The sequence below is a fragment of the Zea mays genome, chromosome 8, assembly GCF_902167145.1.
Source record: "Zea mays cultivar B73 chromosome 8, Zm-B73-REFERENCE-NAM-5.0, whole genome shotgun sequence".
Lineage (NCBI taxonomy): Eukaryota > Viridiplantae > Streptophyta > Magnoliopsida > Poales > Poaceae > Zea > Zea mays.
Genome location: NC_050103.1, coordinates 147,840,060 through 147,859,609, shown reverse-complemented (window position 1 = coordinate 147,859,609; position 19,550 = coordinate 147,840,060). Strand labels below are relative to the sequence as shown.

The window sequence follows — 19,550 nt, the reverse complement described above, 5'->3', positions numbered from 1 at the left end:
AACTCTCTGAACTCTTTGTTGTGCACCTATGAAACAAGATAATATGCTATAATTGTGTCCTTCAAAATTAAGGTTTCTCCCCATTCCGCCATACAGAACCAAAATAAACCCAATATTCTACAGTAAAGTCAATAATTTAACCAGAACAGCGGAACAGCCTATTAATTATCATTTGTTTATGACTAGACACAATAGAAATCCTAATCTTCACATAAAACTTGAACATTTTCCCGAACTGATCTTCTGGATACCACCCTGAATCACTAATTGAAACAAGTGCAACACTTTCAATTCCGTATCTTAATCCATGAGATCAATTCAGATATACCTTGCTGTGCATCAGAATGGCACATCCCGGCTCGAGCTGGTCCTTATCAACGAAGGAAAGTATCCCGACGTAGTACTCGGGACCGACGGACAAGGAAACGATGGTGTGGCTCTCGTCGATGATCTCCTCCAGCAACTTGATTCCAAGGTACCCTGATTTTTTTTCAATCCATGATGTGAAGGGACTGGACTATTTGTGTCTGGAAAATTGGGATTCTTCACTAGCAGTCACAATACGAGAAAAAAAGAGTTTTGAGGGTTTCCAGATATGCTCTAGAGGGATTCCTAAAGATGGAAGCCTGACAATGGAGAGGCGATTGACATCTGATAAGCTAGACATATTTCACAAGGAGTACAGGCTTCCATGCAAGTTACTTCTTTGTTTGGTGAAAAATCATGGCATCTTCTACATCACTAACAAAGGGAGCAAGAAGGTCTTGTGTATGTTTCACTGCTGCTGTGATGATTGGTTAGGTTGGACCATTTCAACTTACTTCTGATTCACAAATTCCAGGGCAGATGCTATTCAGAGGAATTATGGTGGATCATGTGTGCAGATGAGGCTGTCGTTTAGCTCTCTGGCTCCATTGTTCTTGTACTTTATCCAATGGCTGGACTGCGGCTGCTGTTATGCCCTTCCCAGCTATTTAGGACTATTTCACATCCTCACATGCAAGGTAAAATTGCAGTATGTGGTTCTGAAATTTGGACCTTTTATATACATTTTTTCTATACAGGAGACCTGGGTTTCATGCATTAAAATCTGTTATGTTTTGTTTTCGCATGTTTATGCTGATGGAGATAGCTCAATGTCGACATATGAAAGGCGGGCAAGCCTTAGGGAATTCTATGGTAGTCTCTAGCCTATATGGGCGTCTTGTAACCCCTGCATTAATCTGCTTTGGACTGGAATTCTCATAAGCCTTCTTCCATTGCAGCAATTATCTATCCGATTCTGCAACAGCTTGAGAGTAGTTTGATCGAGAGGGACCTGAAAGGGAAGGGTCGATGCAAGGATATAGTGAGTAGGAGGAGGATGGAGGATTGGAAAAAGGTTTCCGGTAGGGATGTGGAAAGGGAGGATGAATGCGGGATCTGCATGGAGGCATGCACCAAGATGGTCCTGCCTAATTGCAGTCATGCAATGTGCATAAAGTGCCATAGGGACTGGTAATTACCTCTCACAATTTTCATTATTTGTATGTGAATTTGGATAGGCTATGCAACTTGGATATGGATTTCGAGTCTAATTAAAGTGCTACATTTTAGTTATTTAATGTGTAGCCAATAAATTAATACTACAATGTATGCCCATGTGTTGGTATAACTTTTTGTTGGTATAGCTTTGCTTAGTGATATCTTGTTGTTGGTACAGGTATAAGAGATCAGAGTCATGCCCTTTCTGTCGAGGAAGCCTCAAAAGAATATGCTCGACAGACCTTTGGGTGCTTACAAATTCCAACGATGTCATCGACCCTGCACATTTAGAAAAGGAAAACGTGAGGCATTTCTATAGCTCCATTGACAGCTTGCCCCTAATACTTCCTGATAGCATTTTCTTTTTCTATTACGAGTATCTACTATAACGCCGATGCAACATACATCAGATGTGTAAATTGGGAAAAGCAGACGAAATCATGGTTTACTTTTGTAGATGAACCCCCCTCTCACTCTGACCACATGCATGTCTATTTACTCATAGGCTGCTAATGTAAACATTAATGCATCTGTCAATAAAGTTGTTAGGAGATATATTTATTAATATTGTCAAGTGAATGGCCTTTTTCAAAAAAAATTCTACCGTGCCCACATCATGGTAGAAAAAGTCTCTTAGTTCTGATCCATGTATCAACTTTTTGTTATTTCTAGGTTTGTGTGATTAAAGCAAGTGCATCTTGAATCTCAAGAAGGTGAGCTGCAGAGGGCGGAAGTTGTTGTCCATCTCAAAAGAAGTATTTCTATCATTGATCGTTCCTTACAAGCTTACTTTAACCTTACCTTTTTCAAATTCACTTGTTTGCATATTTTGATTTTCTGCTTCTATATAATTCGTGTTAGGAAAGGATACAACTAGAGACTACTCGATTATACAGGCAAGCTGGTGTCAGCCCTTTAGCATGTTTCTTGAATTTTTGCCTCCTAAACCATACTGACTATTTTATTTTGTGCTTCGTTCCTAAATAGGAATCCTTTTGTGTGATATTTGTTTTTTCTGATATAGTACTCCCTCCCTTGCAAAATCGTGCAACACTACCTGTATGGATTGGTCTTTACCCACCAACAGACATGCCCATGCACCGGGTCTGCACTTTCTGCCCCGTGCCCCAGCAAGCATCTACACTGCATCGGCATCAGGCTTGGTTTCGACGATGAGATCTTCATTGTGAGCAACCTCACGAACATGTCCTCCCGATGACTTCCTTCATTTGAGGGAGATGGGGGTGAGTCTGAGTATTTACCTAAGTAGATAATTTTGGTATTGGGTATTGAATTGAATGATTAATCTATTGGATCCCTCTTGTCCATGTTTTTTTGCTATTGGGAATGATTTGAGTAATTTGTTGGAGATGCACTATACGTGTTCGGATCTGGCTACATGCATAATAACTTGAAAGTGTTTTTATTCTAAAAAATTAACTATACGTTGATTAATAATTTGTTGAGATCAAATTAGTATCCTTAACTCCAAATAGCTTGGTCTTCTGTGAAGTTGACCTATGGCCTTCAGTTCGTGCTTAAGGCAGGGAATCGTGTAGAAAGCTTTAGTTTTTCCTAGGGTTAGATCATAGAACATTATTGCTCTGCTGCTACTATTTCTTTTGCACTACGTTCCATCTACATCTAAAGATTTCTGTCATGAGTCACTGTATCACATGAAAATAAATGTGACGACGTTCCTATACTTTGACTGGCAGATGGTGTTTCTGAGTGATGATGAAGGTGCATCTGGTGAAACATGTTATTTGCCTTCATAGCGTTTGACTTTTTCAAAAAAAAGTGTAAATTGGAAAGTCTTGCAGGTTTCTTTGGTGAATGATGGTCCTGTGACAATGCAAATCGACTCACCCTCACCGCAAGATGTTGCTCGGTCATGGTACATTGAAATATGGAGTGCACTGTACTGTAGGTAAATTGGTTCCAAATCTGTGCTCCCAGGTTAGTGGGCTCCTCTGCATTCCGTTAGTGGTTTTCATGTTCTTGAACGTTGTTCTAATATTGAAATGTCCTTGGTTTAGACAGTGATGTCTCGTTGCATCCAATGTACAAGGTGATGTTTTTTTACTTGATAAATATCTACTATTACCATTTCAGATATTTTTCAGGCCAATCATGTTTCTGTGTATCTTGTAATGGCTTCATTCTTCAAGCATTTTACCTTATCAATCCATTCCTCGTTCTGCTGGTTTGTTAAATTGTGTTGGTTTCATGTGCTATTTGGAAAATGGTTCTCTACTTGTGCAAGCTCTGTACCATGGTTGATATGTGATGCTATTTTATTTTCAAATTGCAGGTGTGTCAGGCTTTCTACTAAGGCTGTTGGAGTTCAAGATTATTATGGCTTGCTAAAAAGTATATTACTGTGGTATGATGGCCTCTGTCTGGTTTAGTAATCTTTATGTCAACTTCTGCAACATAAAAATCGGGCCCAAGAAGCTGCTGAACAGGCAACACTTGCTCCTTTGATTGGGTCATCCATCGAGGCAGCTACTGGCGTTGTGTATAATATTACTCTGGTGGGAAGGACATCACTTTGCAAGAAGTGAACAAGGTGTCCCAGGTGCGTGTAGGATTCCTTAGAAATTCTTTATTGATTCTACAATGGTGTTTTAAGAGAAGTTATGAAACGTTGGGTGTCTCAAATAGAAGAACCAAATATATAGTTGTTTTAGATAGTTTTGACCATATGTATTCACCTCTTGCAGATTGTGACAAGCCTAGCTGACCCAAATCTCTCGGACCATCCACTGCCATTCATACGCCATACACATCCATCCTCAATACCTTCTATCTATTTAAAAACCCCTAATCGATCGATACGCCATACGCCAGTGAAGCCACGGGTCGCTAAGGACACGGTGCTAAAGGTCAGTGTCTTTTCTTGTGTTCTACCAGTTCCTAAGATTAGTTCATAGTTTTTTATTTGCTCATCGCTTGTGTTCTACCAGCTGCCTTGTTTAAGGTATGCTGCTTGTTTTGCTGGATCTAACAAGTCATGATGATTTGATGCTGGTTTAGTATACAAATCACTTGTAGGTTAATTCATTTGATCGAGTAGGATGTGCTCATGCTGCTTGTTTTGCTGGAGACCTCCTTCAGTTAGTAGATTATTAATACTGTGGTTTATTAAGATCTAACAAGTCATGATGATTTGATGCTGGTTTAGTATACAAATCACTTGTAGATTAATTCATTTGATCGAGTAGGATGTTGCTGTAGAATGTAGAATATTGTTGTTGCTGTAATGCAGTATGTACCTGTTCATTTTATTAGTTTGTACAACTCTAAAATTCAAATGATTTTGCTATTTGCTGAAGGTCAGTGTTATTTGCTGAAGGTCAGTGTCTTTTCTTGTGTTCTACCAGATCCTAAGATTTTAGAAATACACTTGAACTATGAGAGCATGTTCACTATCCATCCAAAATTTTTATTAATGTTGGCATCACTTTTGGTTTATAAATGCTAGCTTTACGAGTACATCTTGCTACGAGTAAAATATAAGTTGTTGTTCATCGCTTTTGGTTGCAAACGTGTTCATCCAAGTTTTTGTTTTTTACTTGTAGTAATCCTGATAACAACAAGAATTGAATACATGATGTGGAATTTAATTTTAGCAATACAGAGTTCATGACATGCAACAGAGGATAACATGACACGTGATAAATGAAAATGGTGTTTTTCCTTTGATGGTTGGTTGCAACTAAATGAAAATGGTGTTTTTTTTCCTTTGATGGTTGTAGTCTGTGCTGTTTTTTAGGGGAGCTCTTAAGTTATTTGTTCCTATATTTGAGGCACTGTTCCTGTATCGGCTTAGTCTTGATTTGACTTTAGAGTTATCCTATATGTTTTATTTAGAGGGAAAATAGTTTGCATATGCACAGGGATGGCAGAGAGCACAGATTTTACAAGAGCTAGCCTTCCAGCCTTATCAAGCATTTTCCCTTTCCAAGCTGCAAGCTTATTGGCCAGTTTGTCTAGAAGTGGTTGGATGTCCAATCTCCTTAGAGGCTTGATGCTGAGTGGAAGACCAAGATAATTGCACCGAAAATTCCCCAGCTGACAAGGGAAAGGTTCCATGATCTAGCACAACGGTAGGTGATCACAACAGATTGGGAAAACTGAACATTTCCTTTGGTTCACAGCAAGGCCCGGCACTTCACTGAACACAGCAAGCAGCTGTTGTATCACTATTATATATATTCTTTACGTCAAAATATGGTTCAATGTTTTCTTACTATTATATATATTCTTTACGAACTTTGTGTTTTTTGCTGAAAGAAAAACAAAAGGAATATCCTGGTTCCTGGATATGGTATATATGAAATAGACATGATCTCAGAATCAACTGGTGATATTGATTGATAAAAAAGATCTCGCTTTCGTGGATGAGAGCAGTTGAGAAGGTATATATGTTATTAGTGTGAATTTGTCCCTATTTGAGTTGCACACACATTTCATCTTATTAGTGTGAATTTGTGAGATATTGAGGTTGATGATATATGTTGTTCATTTTCATATGATCGTTATGCACTAACAGTTATCGAATAATTTATACGCCGTCGCAACGCACGGGCACATGCCTAGTACATAATATACTTAGTTTTTGGAATACGTGAAATTTCTTATCTATTTGTTCGTCACTAGCTATTCTTATTTTTCTATATTTTCTATCCGCATAAAAAATAGAGTGAATCCAGCTAGTGAAATAGCTAGCCATGGAGAGCACCCTCACTTATGACCCTGCTACAAATTTCGAACAATTGAACACACTCATTTTACACAGGGCGTATGTGTTGCCTGAACTAGTATAGTCCTTAGGCTATTACTAGCAGCTACCTCATCCATGCTCGATTGAAAGATAAATAGTTGGACGCGGACTTTCAAAATGAGCATGTGCGGTCTAATGCGCCCTCTGCTGGACTGCTGGTCAGCCTTAAGTGCGTCTGCAAGAGACCATCCCATCCCAACCACGAGTTAGGTTTTGCCTCGGCTTACTGCTGCGCCGTCATTGTCTTCTTCATCCCGAGCGCCGACATGCACCTGTGACCAGGAGAGCAGGTCTCCGGAACCCATCGCCTTTGAGATCCTGTACCGGGAGAGGGCGAATAAGGTTTTTCGGAAGCGTCTTCACGCGACTGCTCGTGTTCTTCTCTTGCCGCCGATGTCGTCGACCCTGCCGCTTCGACATCGTCAACCCTACTGCTTCCACTTGCATCGTCTACCAGTATATCTGATCAGTACATATTATCTGATTTAACCTCATACTTCAGTTCATCTGTTACGGTAGAGGTATGCTGTCTTTTTATGATTAGCCTGTTAGGTTACATTGTTGGTCATGGTTTATATTCGAATTTAATATGGAATATGTCCAATTACTCAACAATCCAAAAATCTTATTGTAGATAAATTCCTGGTTTAACTATGGCTGGTTTTGTCTACACGTTAAAGCCAGGAAAATTCTCTGGTATGCACTTTCTACAGGTGGCAAGTCAAGGTCACGCTCTTGCTTACAGCTATGAATGCGTTCCATGTTAGTAAAGGCAAACCTGATAGTGTACTGACTCCTGAAGAGGAGAAAAAAACATGACGATGCCAATATTATCTTTACAAGAGCAAATCTTAGTGTCCTTGTTGACCGTCTTGTTGATGCTAATATGCAATACAGAGACAAGGAGTTGTGGGATGCACTTACTACTAAGTATGGTGCATTAGATGCTGACAATGACTTGTATGTCATGGTGAGCTTTCATGATTTTAAGATGACTGATAATCACTCTATTGTAGAGCAAGCTCAAGAAATACAATGTATTGCCAAGGAGCTCGACCACCTTAAGATTGTCCTTCCTGACCGATTTGTGGCTGGGTGCATTATTACAAAGTTTCCTTCTACATGAGGAACTTTGCTACTTCTCTGAAACATAAGAGACAAGAGATATTAGTTAAAAATCTGATAACGTCTCTAGATGTTGAGGAGAAAGCTCGGGCTAAGGACACGAGTTCAAAAGGAGGTGAGGGCTACTCAGCGCCAACATGGTTTTGAAGAACCACAACTATGGCAAAGGGAAGACAAAATCTAACAAGCCCAACAAAACTACCAACTTCAGGAAGAAGAACAATGATGAAGTGACTCGTTTTGCGTGTGTGAGACGAGTCACTTTGCCAAGGACTGCCCTGATCGAGCGGATCACCATGGTAAAAAGGGCAATGTCAACACAGTGATAGCTAGCAATGAGGGAGACAAAGGGTATGATAATCTACCTTTTATCTTCTCAGTTTTTCAATCACCTAGTTGGTGGATTGATACTAGTGCTAATGTTCATGTGTGTTCTGACATTAATATGTTCTCTTCTTATCAGATCACCTATGTTCCTCCATCCTAATGGGGAATGGGTCACATGCTTTTGTTCATGGCACTGACACGGTGGATTTGAAGTTTACTTCGGGAAAGATCGTGCTGTTGAGGAACGTGCAAGCATGTCCCTTTTATAAACAAGAATCTCGTTAGCAGAACCCTTCTATGTAGAGATGGGTTCAAGGTAGTTTTGGAGTCCAATAAAGTAGTTGTGTCTAAGTCTGCACAATTTATTGGTAAAGGCTATGACTGTGGATGCTTGTTCTGCTTTTCTCTGTTAGATTTCAATAATGAGTCTATGAACCATATTTGCGCTAATGAGTATTTGGCATTCTTGTTTGTGCCACATTAATTTTGGTTCTATGCCCTGGCTTTCCACCATGAGTTTAATTTCTAATTTCACAATCATCAAAGGTTCTAAGTTCCATAGTTGTGTGCAGTCGAAGCAACCTTGAAAGCCTCATAAGGCTGCTGAGGACAAACACCTGACACCTTTAGAACTCATACATTCTGATCTTTGTGAGATGAATGGTGTGTTGACAAAAGGTGGCAAGAGATACTTCATGACATTGATTGATGACACATCTAGATTTTGCTATGTATACTTGCTAAAAACTAAATATGAGGCTTTAGACTACATCAAAATATGTAAGGGTTAAGATGGAAACCAACTAGAGAGAAAGATCAAACATCTTAGGTCACATCGTGGTGGTGAATACTTTCTCAAAGTCTTTGATGATTTCTGTACAGAATATGGCATTATTCATGAGAGGACACCTCCCTATTCACCTAAATCAAATAGGATTGCTGAGAGGAAAAACCGTACATTGATTGTCTTGGTGAATGCCATGTTAGACGCATGCAGTTTTTCTAAGGCATGGTGGGGGGAGACAGTCCTAAATTCGTGTCATGTTCTGAATAGAATTACTATGGGCAGAGAAGAGAAAAACCCTTATGAGAATTGGGTTGAGAGAAAACCATCACTTTCATACTTGCGCACTTGGGGGTGCATGGCAAAAGCCAAGGTACCAATTAATAGCAAGCTTGGACCAAGGATAATGGATTGTATCTTTCTTGGATATGCTTCGTGTAGCATAGCTTATAGATTTTTAGTAGTTAAATCTAAAGTTCCTGATGTGTATGTAGATACTATTATGGAATCATGTGAAGCTACTTTCTTTGAACATATATTTCCAATGAAAGACATTCATAGCAATTCTAGATACCCTTCTGAGATAACTCCTACACATGATACACCTGCTGAGATTTTTGAACAACCACATGAGATTGTCCTTGAGAAGGATGACAATGATGCTCCTAGAAAGAGCAAGAGACAGCGGATTGAAAATCGTTTGGTGATGATTTCATTGTGTACCTTGTGCACGATACTCCTACAACCATTACGAAAACATTTGCATCTCCAGATGCAGATGATTGGAAAGAAGTAGTTCAGAATGAGATGGACCCTATGGTTGTAAACCTATGGGTTGTAAGTGGGTGTTTAAAAAGAAACTCAAGCCTGATAGTACAATGGAGAAGTATAAGGCTAGGCTTGTGGCTAAAGGCTATGCTCAGAAAGAAGGAGAAGACTTCTTTGATACTTGCCTATTGCTAGAATGACTACTATTCAAGTACTACTTTCCTTGGCTACCTCATATGGTCTTCTTGTCCATCAAATGGATGTGAAGACAACTTTTCTTAATGGAGAGCTGGACAAGGAAATCTATATGGAACAACCTAAAGGATTTGTAGTTAAGGGTCAAGAGATCAAGGTGTGCAAGTTATTGAAGTCTTTGCATGGCCTAGAACAAGCACCAAAGCAGTGGCATGAGAAGTTTGACATGACTCGTCTGCATGCTTTGCCATTAATGAGTCAGACATGTGTGTGTATTGTCGCAATGGTGGGAGCGACAGAGTTATATTGTGCCTATATGTTGATGATATATTGATATTTGGCATGAACATTGATGTGATCAATCAAGTCAAGTCTTTTCTATCAAAGAGTTTAGATATGAAAGATCTAGGAGAAGCCGATGTTATTTTAAACATCAAGCTGGTTAAGGTTGATGGTGGGATTACTCTCTCACAATCTCACTATCTTGAAAAGGTTTTGAAGCGATTCATCTTCTCTGATTGCAAACCTTCTCCAACACCTTGTGATACTAGTGTGACACTGCGAAAGAACAAGAGAATTGGTTTAGACCAATTGAGATATTCTCAGATTATTGGTTCACTCATGTATCTTGCTGGTGCAACAAGGCAAGGTTCATGTCAAACCCTAGGACTGATCTTTGGCATGCACTTGAGCGGGTTATGCGCTACTTGAACAGTACAATGAGCTATGGAATTCACTATTCTAGTCAGCATGCAGTACTTGAAGGATATAGTTATTCGAACTGGATGTCTGATGCAGATGAGCTTTATGCCACCGGTGGTTATGTCTTTACTGTTGGTGGAGGCATGGTATTATGGATGTCATGTAAGTAGACCATCTTGACAACGTCAACCATGGAAGCCGAGCTCGCTGCACTTGACACAACAGCCATTGAGGCAGAATGGTTGCATGAACTCTTGATGGACTAGCTGGTGGTTGAGAAACTAATATCGGCTATTCTTATGAACTGTGACAATCAGACTGTGATTGGTAAAGTGACAAGTTCTAAGGATAATGGGAAGTCATCAAGGCATGTTAAAAGACGATTGAAGTCTATCAGAAAGTTGAAAAACTCTAGAGTTATAAGTGTGACTTATTTTTCAACATATAAAAATCAGGTAGACCCCTTTACAAAGGGCTACCACATAATGTGATAGAGATCACATCGAGAGAGATGGGTATGAGACTCATACAAGTTGCCATAGTGGAAACCTAGTCTATGTGATCGGAGATCCCGTGAATTAGGTCCTGGGAAGAACAAGCCATTGGTGAACTAAGGAGAGTAACTTTTGACCATCTCTAAGTGAAGATGCAATACTCTCAAATGTTGTTAGGTAGGTTGGCTTTGAGCCTTAATGTGTTCTGTTGAATTTTATTAGCAAAGATGTTTTCCTGCAGAACATTCTTGAAAGAACACACCTATATGAGCATGACTGTCTAACATTGCAGTCTATGAGATCTAGGTGATCTCTAGAAAACTCATGAAGAGACCTTGGAGTACGACGTATATGCTCCACCCGAGAAGGGGACTACTGGTAGCCAAGTACTGGTTATGGCTTGAGTGAAACCCATTCACACAAAACTTGCAATTCAAGGCATAGTCCACTGTTCAAGTTATGGGTTGGTGTAGCTTGGAGTTCTAGGCGGAATTTCAACTTAACAGTCTCTGCTGAAACACTAGTATATTAAACAGTAGTGAATCGTGGCAAAACCATAGATGGGCATTTGAGGTCTGCTGGGGGATTGTTGGATTTATGGGCTTGACCTAATTGAGAAATTCAATTACATCTTAGGAAAATCACAAAAGCCCATGTATGACAAGGGAGATAGCTATCTGATAACTACCTTATCGGATCACGATCACATCGGATCATGAGCTTATCGGTTCATGGACGTGGCCCTCAGAGATCATCCAATCCCATCCACGAGTTATGTTTTGCCTCTACTTACTACTGCGCTACCGCTGTGGTATTCTACATCCCGAGTGCCGATGTGCATCTGTGACCGGGAGAGCAGGTCTCTCGAACCCGTCGCCTACAAGATCCTGCACCGGGAGAGGGCGAATAAGGTTTTGGGAAGCGTTCACATGACTGCTCGTGTTGTTCTCGTTGACCCTGCTACTTTGATTACGTCTACTGTGTTGCTTCAACATCGTCGATCCTACTGCTTCCACCCGCGTCTTTTTATGATTAGCCTATTAGGTAACCTATTAGGTTATTTATGGTGAAATAGACACCTAGACTATTTATTGTTGTTCATGATTTATATTTGGAATTTAATATGGAATATGTTTAATTACTCAACAAAACATTGACACATGGTGCATTTGGAAAGGCTTAATATGCCAATGATGTTTGCATAATGATAAAGTGATGGATATTTGAGATAGTGGCCCCAGCGCACACACTAGAAACATTATGATGGAAAACATCAACTATGAATCTACAAAGATGATCTAGAATTTACATTTGTAGGAGAACTAAGTATTTGAGCATTTTGTCAGAGACTTTGGACAATGGTTTTTATTTTGGAATGTTGCTCACCAAAATGAAACTAAAGGCTACCTTGATTTGACATTAACAGAATTTGGACAGCCACATGATAAGCATGGGAGAAAAGGAAGATGAGATACAGACACATTAATGGCATCGAGAAGAATATATCAATATTATCTATACAGAGTTTCTGCTGTTGTTTGCAGTAGCTGTGCATGGAGGAACAAATATTACCATAAAAACCTATTTGCAAAATTATCAAGTAAAAGAAAAATCCAAATGTCATAATGATTAATGAAAATAAGCTAAATATCCATGCTATTTGCTTGGACCACACAATCCTACGATGTGACTGGCCACTAACAAAAATGTAAAGCTATCATGCAACGGTCCATGACTATTGCTTCTGTACATATGTGACAATTAACGTGATACTTCTATGCATAAATGAATAAAAATATGAAGTAGTACTACATTCCGTATGGACGAGAAGAAAAGAGTGACTTTAATGCAAATAAATGTTTCTTTAGATTTGATGTTAACAACCAGTCCATCAAGAATGAGACAATTATGGTGATTTTCATCAATCTCAAGATGCATTCACTACTGGAGGATGTGATTTTGTTCCAACAACTTTTATTCTGATTGATTTAAAACTGGTATTAACACTAGCTTCTGTACCATCTTCTAAACCTTGCCAAATTGAATGTCACTCCTAGACCTAGAAGTAAAGCCTATTCCCGGTCCACCAGTTCCCCTCTTGAACTGACTGACCATCATGTCTAACTAGGGCTCACTACATGACACCCAACTCAAGACTGATCAAAGGTATGTGTTTTCTTCCTCGATCTGGGTCTTGTCATGTCTGTAGGACCCAAGAGCATATTGCAAACCCTCACAAATAGCACACTGAGTAGGTGCAGATGCACTCACTAAGGTAGCCTTCTCAAGCGAGGCTATCCTAGCGTTTCTCTCCGCTAGCTCAGTTTGCAAGCTAGGACAAGCGGTACAGGCACCTAACAAGCTAGATCTAGATATCAACTCATCGCGCTCATCTAGCAAGGTGGCATGCTTGGTCTCCAAAGTGGCGATGTTCAACATGTGAAAGGCACACCCATCACATTCAGTCTCGTCGGACACCACAACTGAAGCTCTAGTAGACTCAAGCTCCCTAAGTGTGCTCTCATACTTAAATTTAAAATCTTTCTTCTCATGAGCAGCAAGCCTAAGCAACTTGTCCTGATTTGCCAAAACAACATTCAACTCTTCTATCTTAGTGGCAAGATCATCGGCGGAGTGTGATACCTTAGAAGCAGAGCCACCATCGATGTCCTAGCCGTCGCCACCCACCGCGTCATCACCAAGAGCCATAGTGCAAAGACCTCATACGATGTCAGCGATGAAACATAACCGTTCAGCTTGTCCTCGACCCGCCTGTTAGTCTCCTCGTTGCTCGAGGAAGATGCTTCATCGTCAGAGTCATGGTCGAGGTCGCTAAGGGTGGCGAAAAAGGCACACTCCTTGATCTTCGCCTTGTAGAGGCACTTCTTCTTTAGCTCCTCATTGACAAATCCTCCCTTGGACTTGTGCATGCTGGAGGTGTACTCCTGCTTGCCCTTGCGCTGACCAGAATGGTGGTTGCGTGGGCAAGCCTCCTGCTTGCCCTTCTTGGGGCAACTGGCGATGAAGTGGTCGGGGTCACCACAGTTGTAGCATCCATCCTTCGACCTGACACGCCATCGGTTCTAGCGTTTGGTGTGGAACCGCATGAACCGACTAGCCACAAGCACTAGCTCCTCATCCCCGAGGCTCTCCACCTGCTCCTTTGTAATGGTCAACAAAGCAAACATAGAAGGTGAGGGGTTAGAGGAAGCACTAGCTCTAGAGACCAGGGCTATGGTGGGTGCACCAGGGTTCTGAATCTTGGCCTGAATCTGATGGTCAATCTCGGTGGACTTGAGCTTACTTAACAGATCATCCACAATAGAGTCTCATAGCTAGGCGGCTCGATGATTGCTGAGACCTTCACCTTCCAAACCCTCCGGTCTAGAGCATGTAATAAGTTTAGTGCTCTCTCATGATCATCATAGGGAAGCTATGCCTTGTTGGCACGCATCTTGTTGACAATCGACTGGAACCGAGAAAACATAGTGTTTATGGTCTCTCCAGCCAACTGCACAAAGTTCTCGTACTCTCGCCAGTACATCTCAAAGAGCCTGGTATTTATATGATTGTTGCCCTGATGGAATTTCTCGAGGGTGGACCAAATCTGGTGAGCCGTAGACAAATGCCCAACTTGCTCAAACTCAGTAAGCGAGAGGAACAAGAACAAAGCATTGCGATCTTTGTTGTTCGAATCATGGAACTCCATCTCAATCAGAGTGATTTGAGCACTGGCAGCGTTGAAAGTAGCATCGAGGCAGATTTCTCAGATGCAGTACCCAATACTCTGAAGATATGCTGACATGCGGATCTTCCAGTACAGGTAGTTCATCCCATCGAAGATTAATGGTGGCATGCCAACACCATGTTCCATGTCTCCTTCGTGGATTTTAGACTGATTAGTGTAAGTAAATCCTTAAACCGCTCTAATAACAACTGAAGGACTGGTGAGGCGACTAGAGGGGGAGTGAATGGGAGGCAATCAAAATTTTGTTGTTGAAACTGAAATTGAGCACTTCACTTCAATTGAGATGAAGAAAGTGCTCAAACCAAAAGCACATTAGCAAACCAATGATCTCATCATTACAAAATGTTCCTAAGAATCACACAAGACCAACAAAACAAATAGATCACAAATTAGACACCGAAAGGTTCTAATCGGTCCAAAACCATGTCGCTATCTAGTACTGATTTAACAACTTGAAATTTAGTTCTTGAATGCACACCTAAACCAAATGGACTTCGATTGAGATGAAATTTTACGCACACCTTAAAAAATGTGTTTCCAAGGTCTCCACAAATTTTAAACTCAATCAGATTTGTATATGAATCATAGATTTGAAAATACTGTTAGAATTAGGGTTTTGTTGGGGTTTTCTCAACCAAACTCAAAACGGGATCAACTCGGATCATGACCAAAGACTGCACCGACTGTACCTATGCTCCACACAGTGATCCAAAGAGTTTATCTCCCCACAAATCAATCCCCGACAGCACCCAAACAATAAGAACTCGAAGGGTTTTCACAAATCCACAAGAGAGCAGAGGGAAGAACACAAAGGCAAAGAGACTCAAAATTACAACAAGAATGAAAACTGAGATTGAGATTCAACCAAAACCATGGGCGGTACCAGCCTCCCTTCCTCGGATTAATCAATTGAGATTACAAAACACAGACGTGAAGGTTCAAAACATCTGTGGATCTCGGGCTCAACAAGGGAATGAAAGCTAGGGTTTTCTAAATAAGAGACTAATGTGTAAGCCAAAGAGATGGTTGAAACAACCAGCCCACCTTTCTATTTATAGAGGGTTATTACTACTTCCTGAAGTACCCTTAGATACATAGAGCCTATCAACTTATCCAGGGTCAAAATGGACTAACCCTTGGGATTTGATCTGACGGTCACTCACTCCACGCGAAGTTACTTCGCCTTGATGCTCCCTTTGCAATGACACCATGTGCCACCTTTGATTCCTGCCGAAACCGCCACTGCCGAGTTTTAAGGCCAAACTCGGTCGAAAACCCGTCGTTCGTAGCCCTAGGTGGTTTTTTGAGGACTAACCACCACAAGTAATGCATGTCCCCCATGTCGTAGACACGTGTCCCACCAGTCATCGACCACGCCGACGACATGGCCCGCTCCACCACGTCCTTGTGCGAGTGCGTGTCTATCGGTGTTTTGGGTACGACCGCACACCCGAGGTTGCCCCTCAAGGTGTTTTTAGGAGTAGGACGATGTTGCCGACTGTAGCTCGATGGTTCGTGCTGGGCGCACGAGAAACTGTGAACAATGATGTACAGGTTCGGGCCGCTTAGAGATGCATAACACCCTACGTCCTAGCGGGAATGCTTTATGTGGTGGATTACAAGGGAACTCTCTAGTATAAGGAACGTAGAGAGTCGAGGTGAATGGCTGAGTAGTGAGATCGATCCTTCTGAAGGGGTGCCCCCTAGGCCTTATATATTCGACCGTGGGGCAATACATGCAGATATGATAACAATGCGCACCTAAGAAATAGTGAACCGATTGAGTCTATCTTCCTATAGTTCCGCCGACTCATCCTTGCTTGGTTCCGCTGCACGGGGTTCCAGCGCGGGAAAGTCGGGTCTCTGTGGTGGTTACTCGCTCGACGTTGTTGGGCCGTCTGGGTTCACACCGATCCGGCCTTGTGTCGATCCGCTTCACTGGTCATTCCTCCCCAGGCCCACGAAGGGATGACCTTACAATTTATTGGGCCCTTGGGCCTTTCGTGAGGTTTTTTATCCTTCCAGTGGACCCGGGGGATATCTGTCCCCCACAAGCCCCCGATCTTTGGGTTGATTTTGAAATAATCGGCCCAAAGATCCTAGGTCCAGCTTGCGGTCTTTGTTTATGACAGGAAATGCTTTCCGGGTAACCTGGTAAAAACGATTTCTTACTGTCTCCTTCTGCTTTTATCACTCGAAAACTGGTGTTCTGTCTCGAACTTCGCGCTTTGGAGGTCAGCATTTCGTACTGTAGGACCTTGAACTTCATTGGGTGCACCAGAGGTGCACCCAATGGGTGTAGCCCCCGAGCTTCGAGTGGTTTTTTGAAAATAATCCACTCGAAGGTCTTCACTTCGAGTATTATCAGAAATCATTTTTATTTTCCGCTTGCACTTTGTTGGAGGTCAGCCTTGTTTTTGATCTTGCCATATGCTTTAGAAGTTAGCATTATCTTGACTTGGAATGACGATTCATTGGGTGCACCGAAGGTGCACCCAATGGGTGTAGCCCTCGAGCTTCGAGTGGATTTTTTAAAACAATTCACTCGAAGGTCTTTATTTCGTGCCCTTTTGCTGAGAATCATCCTTTCTTTTTCCGAATGCTTTAGAGGTCAGCATTATGTCATTGATATTATGCTTTAGAGGTCAGCATGTATTTTGTCTTTGAGGCCGAGTTCATGATCTACCCATATCTTGCTAGGTGGTGCAATTTATTTGATTTGTGAATGATTGGACGTTCGATGGACGTCCCCTGGCTAGTCTTCATGTCACTTCTGTCAATCAGGCTTGTACTTCACCGGCTATATTTGGCTTTCCTTTGATCCTTGCTGATATCTCACTTTTGTCTTGAGGTATTCATTGCATGCGCTGCACGGATGTGACAGTTTTGAAAAATATACTGATAATTCCTGGGCGTCCCCCCCAATGGGTGTGGGCAAGGGACGGCTTGGTACGCTTAGTGTTTGGCGAACTGCTTCTGAGTAGTAATTTGATGTGACCGCGGGTGTAATCATATCGCCCGCGCGGTTGACTGAGTCCCAATGGGTGTTGTGTTGCGTGAAGCGGCGTCAGCCGCCTGACGTGTCTTCAGACGGTTTAAATTGCATATTGAATTTTTGTGACTGTTCAGTGACCGTGGTAGGAGATGGACGGTTGCCTTCTTCTTCTATAAATAGTGTTCTTGCTTCCCCGACATTTTCACATCTCTTACTGCTCTCTGCTGCTTGCTTTCTGCTTCTCCCTTCATTTCCACCATGGGCAAGAGTAACAAACGCAAGCGCGAGCCGACTCCTCCATCGGAGGACTTCGACGACTCGGAATACTCGGAGGAGGAGTTCTCCTCTGAGTCCGAGGGGTCTCCGGCTCTCGTCTCTCCCCTGGCGTCGTCTGATGATTCAGACGACTCCCAGGGGATTGCCGCGGAGGTCTGGACTTATATCCGGGCCATCGAGCGCTCCGGGCTCGAGGGCTCGGATGAGTCGGAGTACTCCTCGGATGAGGAGGACTCTTCGGACTCGTCCGAGGAGGGCAGCAGCGGTGATGGCGGAGACGACGACGACGACGGAGGCGACGGTGATGACGGTGACGACAGCAGCAGGGGCGGTGACGGTGGCAGCAAGGGTGGTGACGGCGGCAGCAAGGGCGGCAACGACGGCAGCAGCAAGGGTAGCAACGGCGGCGGCAACAGCAAGGGCAGCAACAAGGCTAGTGGCTAGATGCCACTGGTTTTTAGATGTTAGTATATATTAGAAGTAGTATAATGAAATAATGTAGTAGTAGTTAGTAGTGTAGAGTAGTGGAGTGTAGTGCAGTAGTAGTAGTAGTAGTAGTAGTAGGGAAGTATCAACTCATGACGAGTTGATTTGTAAGTTCTGTAGCTTCCCTTAATGAAGAATGATTTCGTCTCCTCCTATGTTGATTATTTTGCCTCATGGTCAGTTGATGATTGTCGCGATATTTATTGTCCGTAATGCTCTCTGTCTGTTATGCTTGTGTCGTAACTTGGAGTTTTCGAATCATTCCTCCGTTTGCCTTATCTGTGAAGTCAATTCCTCTGGAGTAGTAGCTGAGTCTGAAAGGGAAATGTGCTTTTGGGCCATTTCTAAGTGTTTTGGTGATTTAGTGTCCAACACAAGTGCCTAAGTGTAAAAAGGTGGACAAAGTACAAATCAAGAATTAAGGTATGTTTCTCAGACTTAGTACATTGTTTTATGGACTAATGTATTGTGTCTAAGTGCTCGAAACAGGAAAAATCCAATTGGAAATGTCTTGGCTCGAGTAGCCAAGAATCTGCTGAGTCTGGGAGCACCGGACTGTCCGGTGAGTCACCGGACAGTGTCCGGTGCGCCAGGCTGACTCGGCGTGAACTCGGCGCTCTCGGGAATTCGCCGACGGCGTACGGCTATAATTCACCGGACTGTCCGGTGTGCACCGGACTGTCCGGTGAGCCAACGGTCGGCCGGGCCAACGGTCGGCCACGGAATCTGCGCGCGACACGTGGCCGGGCCAACGGTCGGAAGGGGGCACCGGACTGTCCGGTGTGCACCGGACTGTCCGGTGCGCCAACGGCTCCCAGATCTGCAACGGTCGGCTGCGCCGTTTAAGGAAAGAAATCGGGCACCGGACAGTGTCCGGTGTGCACCGGACTGTCCGGTGCGCCCGATGACAGAAGGCAAGATCAGCCTTCCAGAATTGCTCTCAACGGCTCCTAGCTGCCTTGGGGCTATAAAAGGGACCCCTAGGCGCATGGAGGAGAACACCAAGCAACCTTAGAGCATTCTTGACCATCCACACTCAGTCTTTGCGCATCCGTTTGTCATTCTCAGTGATTCGAGCTCCGTTCTAGTGAGAACTTTGAGATAGTCTTTTGAGCTCAATTCTTGGCTGTGTGGGTGCGCATTTTGCTGTGGATTTGTGTGTGTTGCTTCCCTCCCTTACTCTGTATTTCTTTGTGAACTTTAAGTGTAAGGGCGAGAGACTCCAATTTATGGAGATTCCTCGCAAGTGGGATAAAGATAAGCAAAGCAAAACACCGTGGTATTCAAGTGGGTCTTTGGACCGCTTGAGAGGGGTTGATTGCAACCCTCGTCCGTTG

General features: G+C 42.5%; 1 protein-coding gene across 1 annotated transcript; it reads left to right on the top strand.

The window, feature by feature from the left end:
• Nucleotides 1-632: 632 nt before the first annotated feature.
• LOC103636070 (E3 ubiquitin-protein ligase AIRP2) lies at nucleotides 633-2,079 on the top strand. Its single transcript, XM_020543168.1, has 5 exons — nucleotides 633-761; nucleotides 840-1,004; nucleotides 1,113-1,179; nucleotides 1,266-1,497; nucleotides 1,703-2,079. The coding sequence occupies exons 1-5, from the start codon at nucleotides 633-635 to the stop codon at nucleotides 1,911-1,913; spliced, it is 804 nt and encodes a 267-aa protein (XP_020398757.1). The 3' UTR covers nucleotides 1,914-2,079.
• Nucleotides 2,080-19,550: the final 17,471 nt, after the last annotated feature.

Excerpts from the sequence above, each read along its gene's own strand:
- LOC103636070 (XM_020543168.1), top strand. The coding sequence starts at position 633 with ATGGAGAGGCGATTGACATCTGATAAGCTAGACATATTTCACAAGGAG. Across the intron at positions 1,005-1,112 it reads TTCACATCCTCACATGCAAG|GTTTATGCTGATGGAGATAG; the intron begins GTAAAATTGCAG and ends TTGTTTTCGCAT. Across the intron at positions 1,180-1,265 it reads AAGCCTTAGGGAATTCTATG|CAATTATCTATCCGATTCTG; the intron begins GTAGTCTCTAGC and ends CTTCCATTGCAG.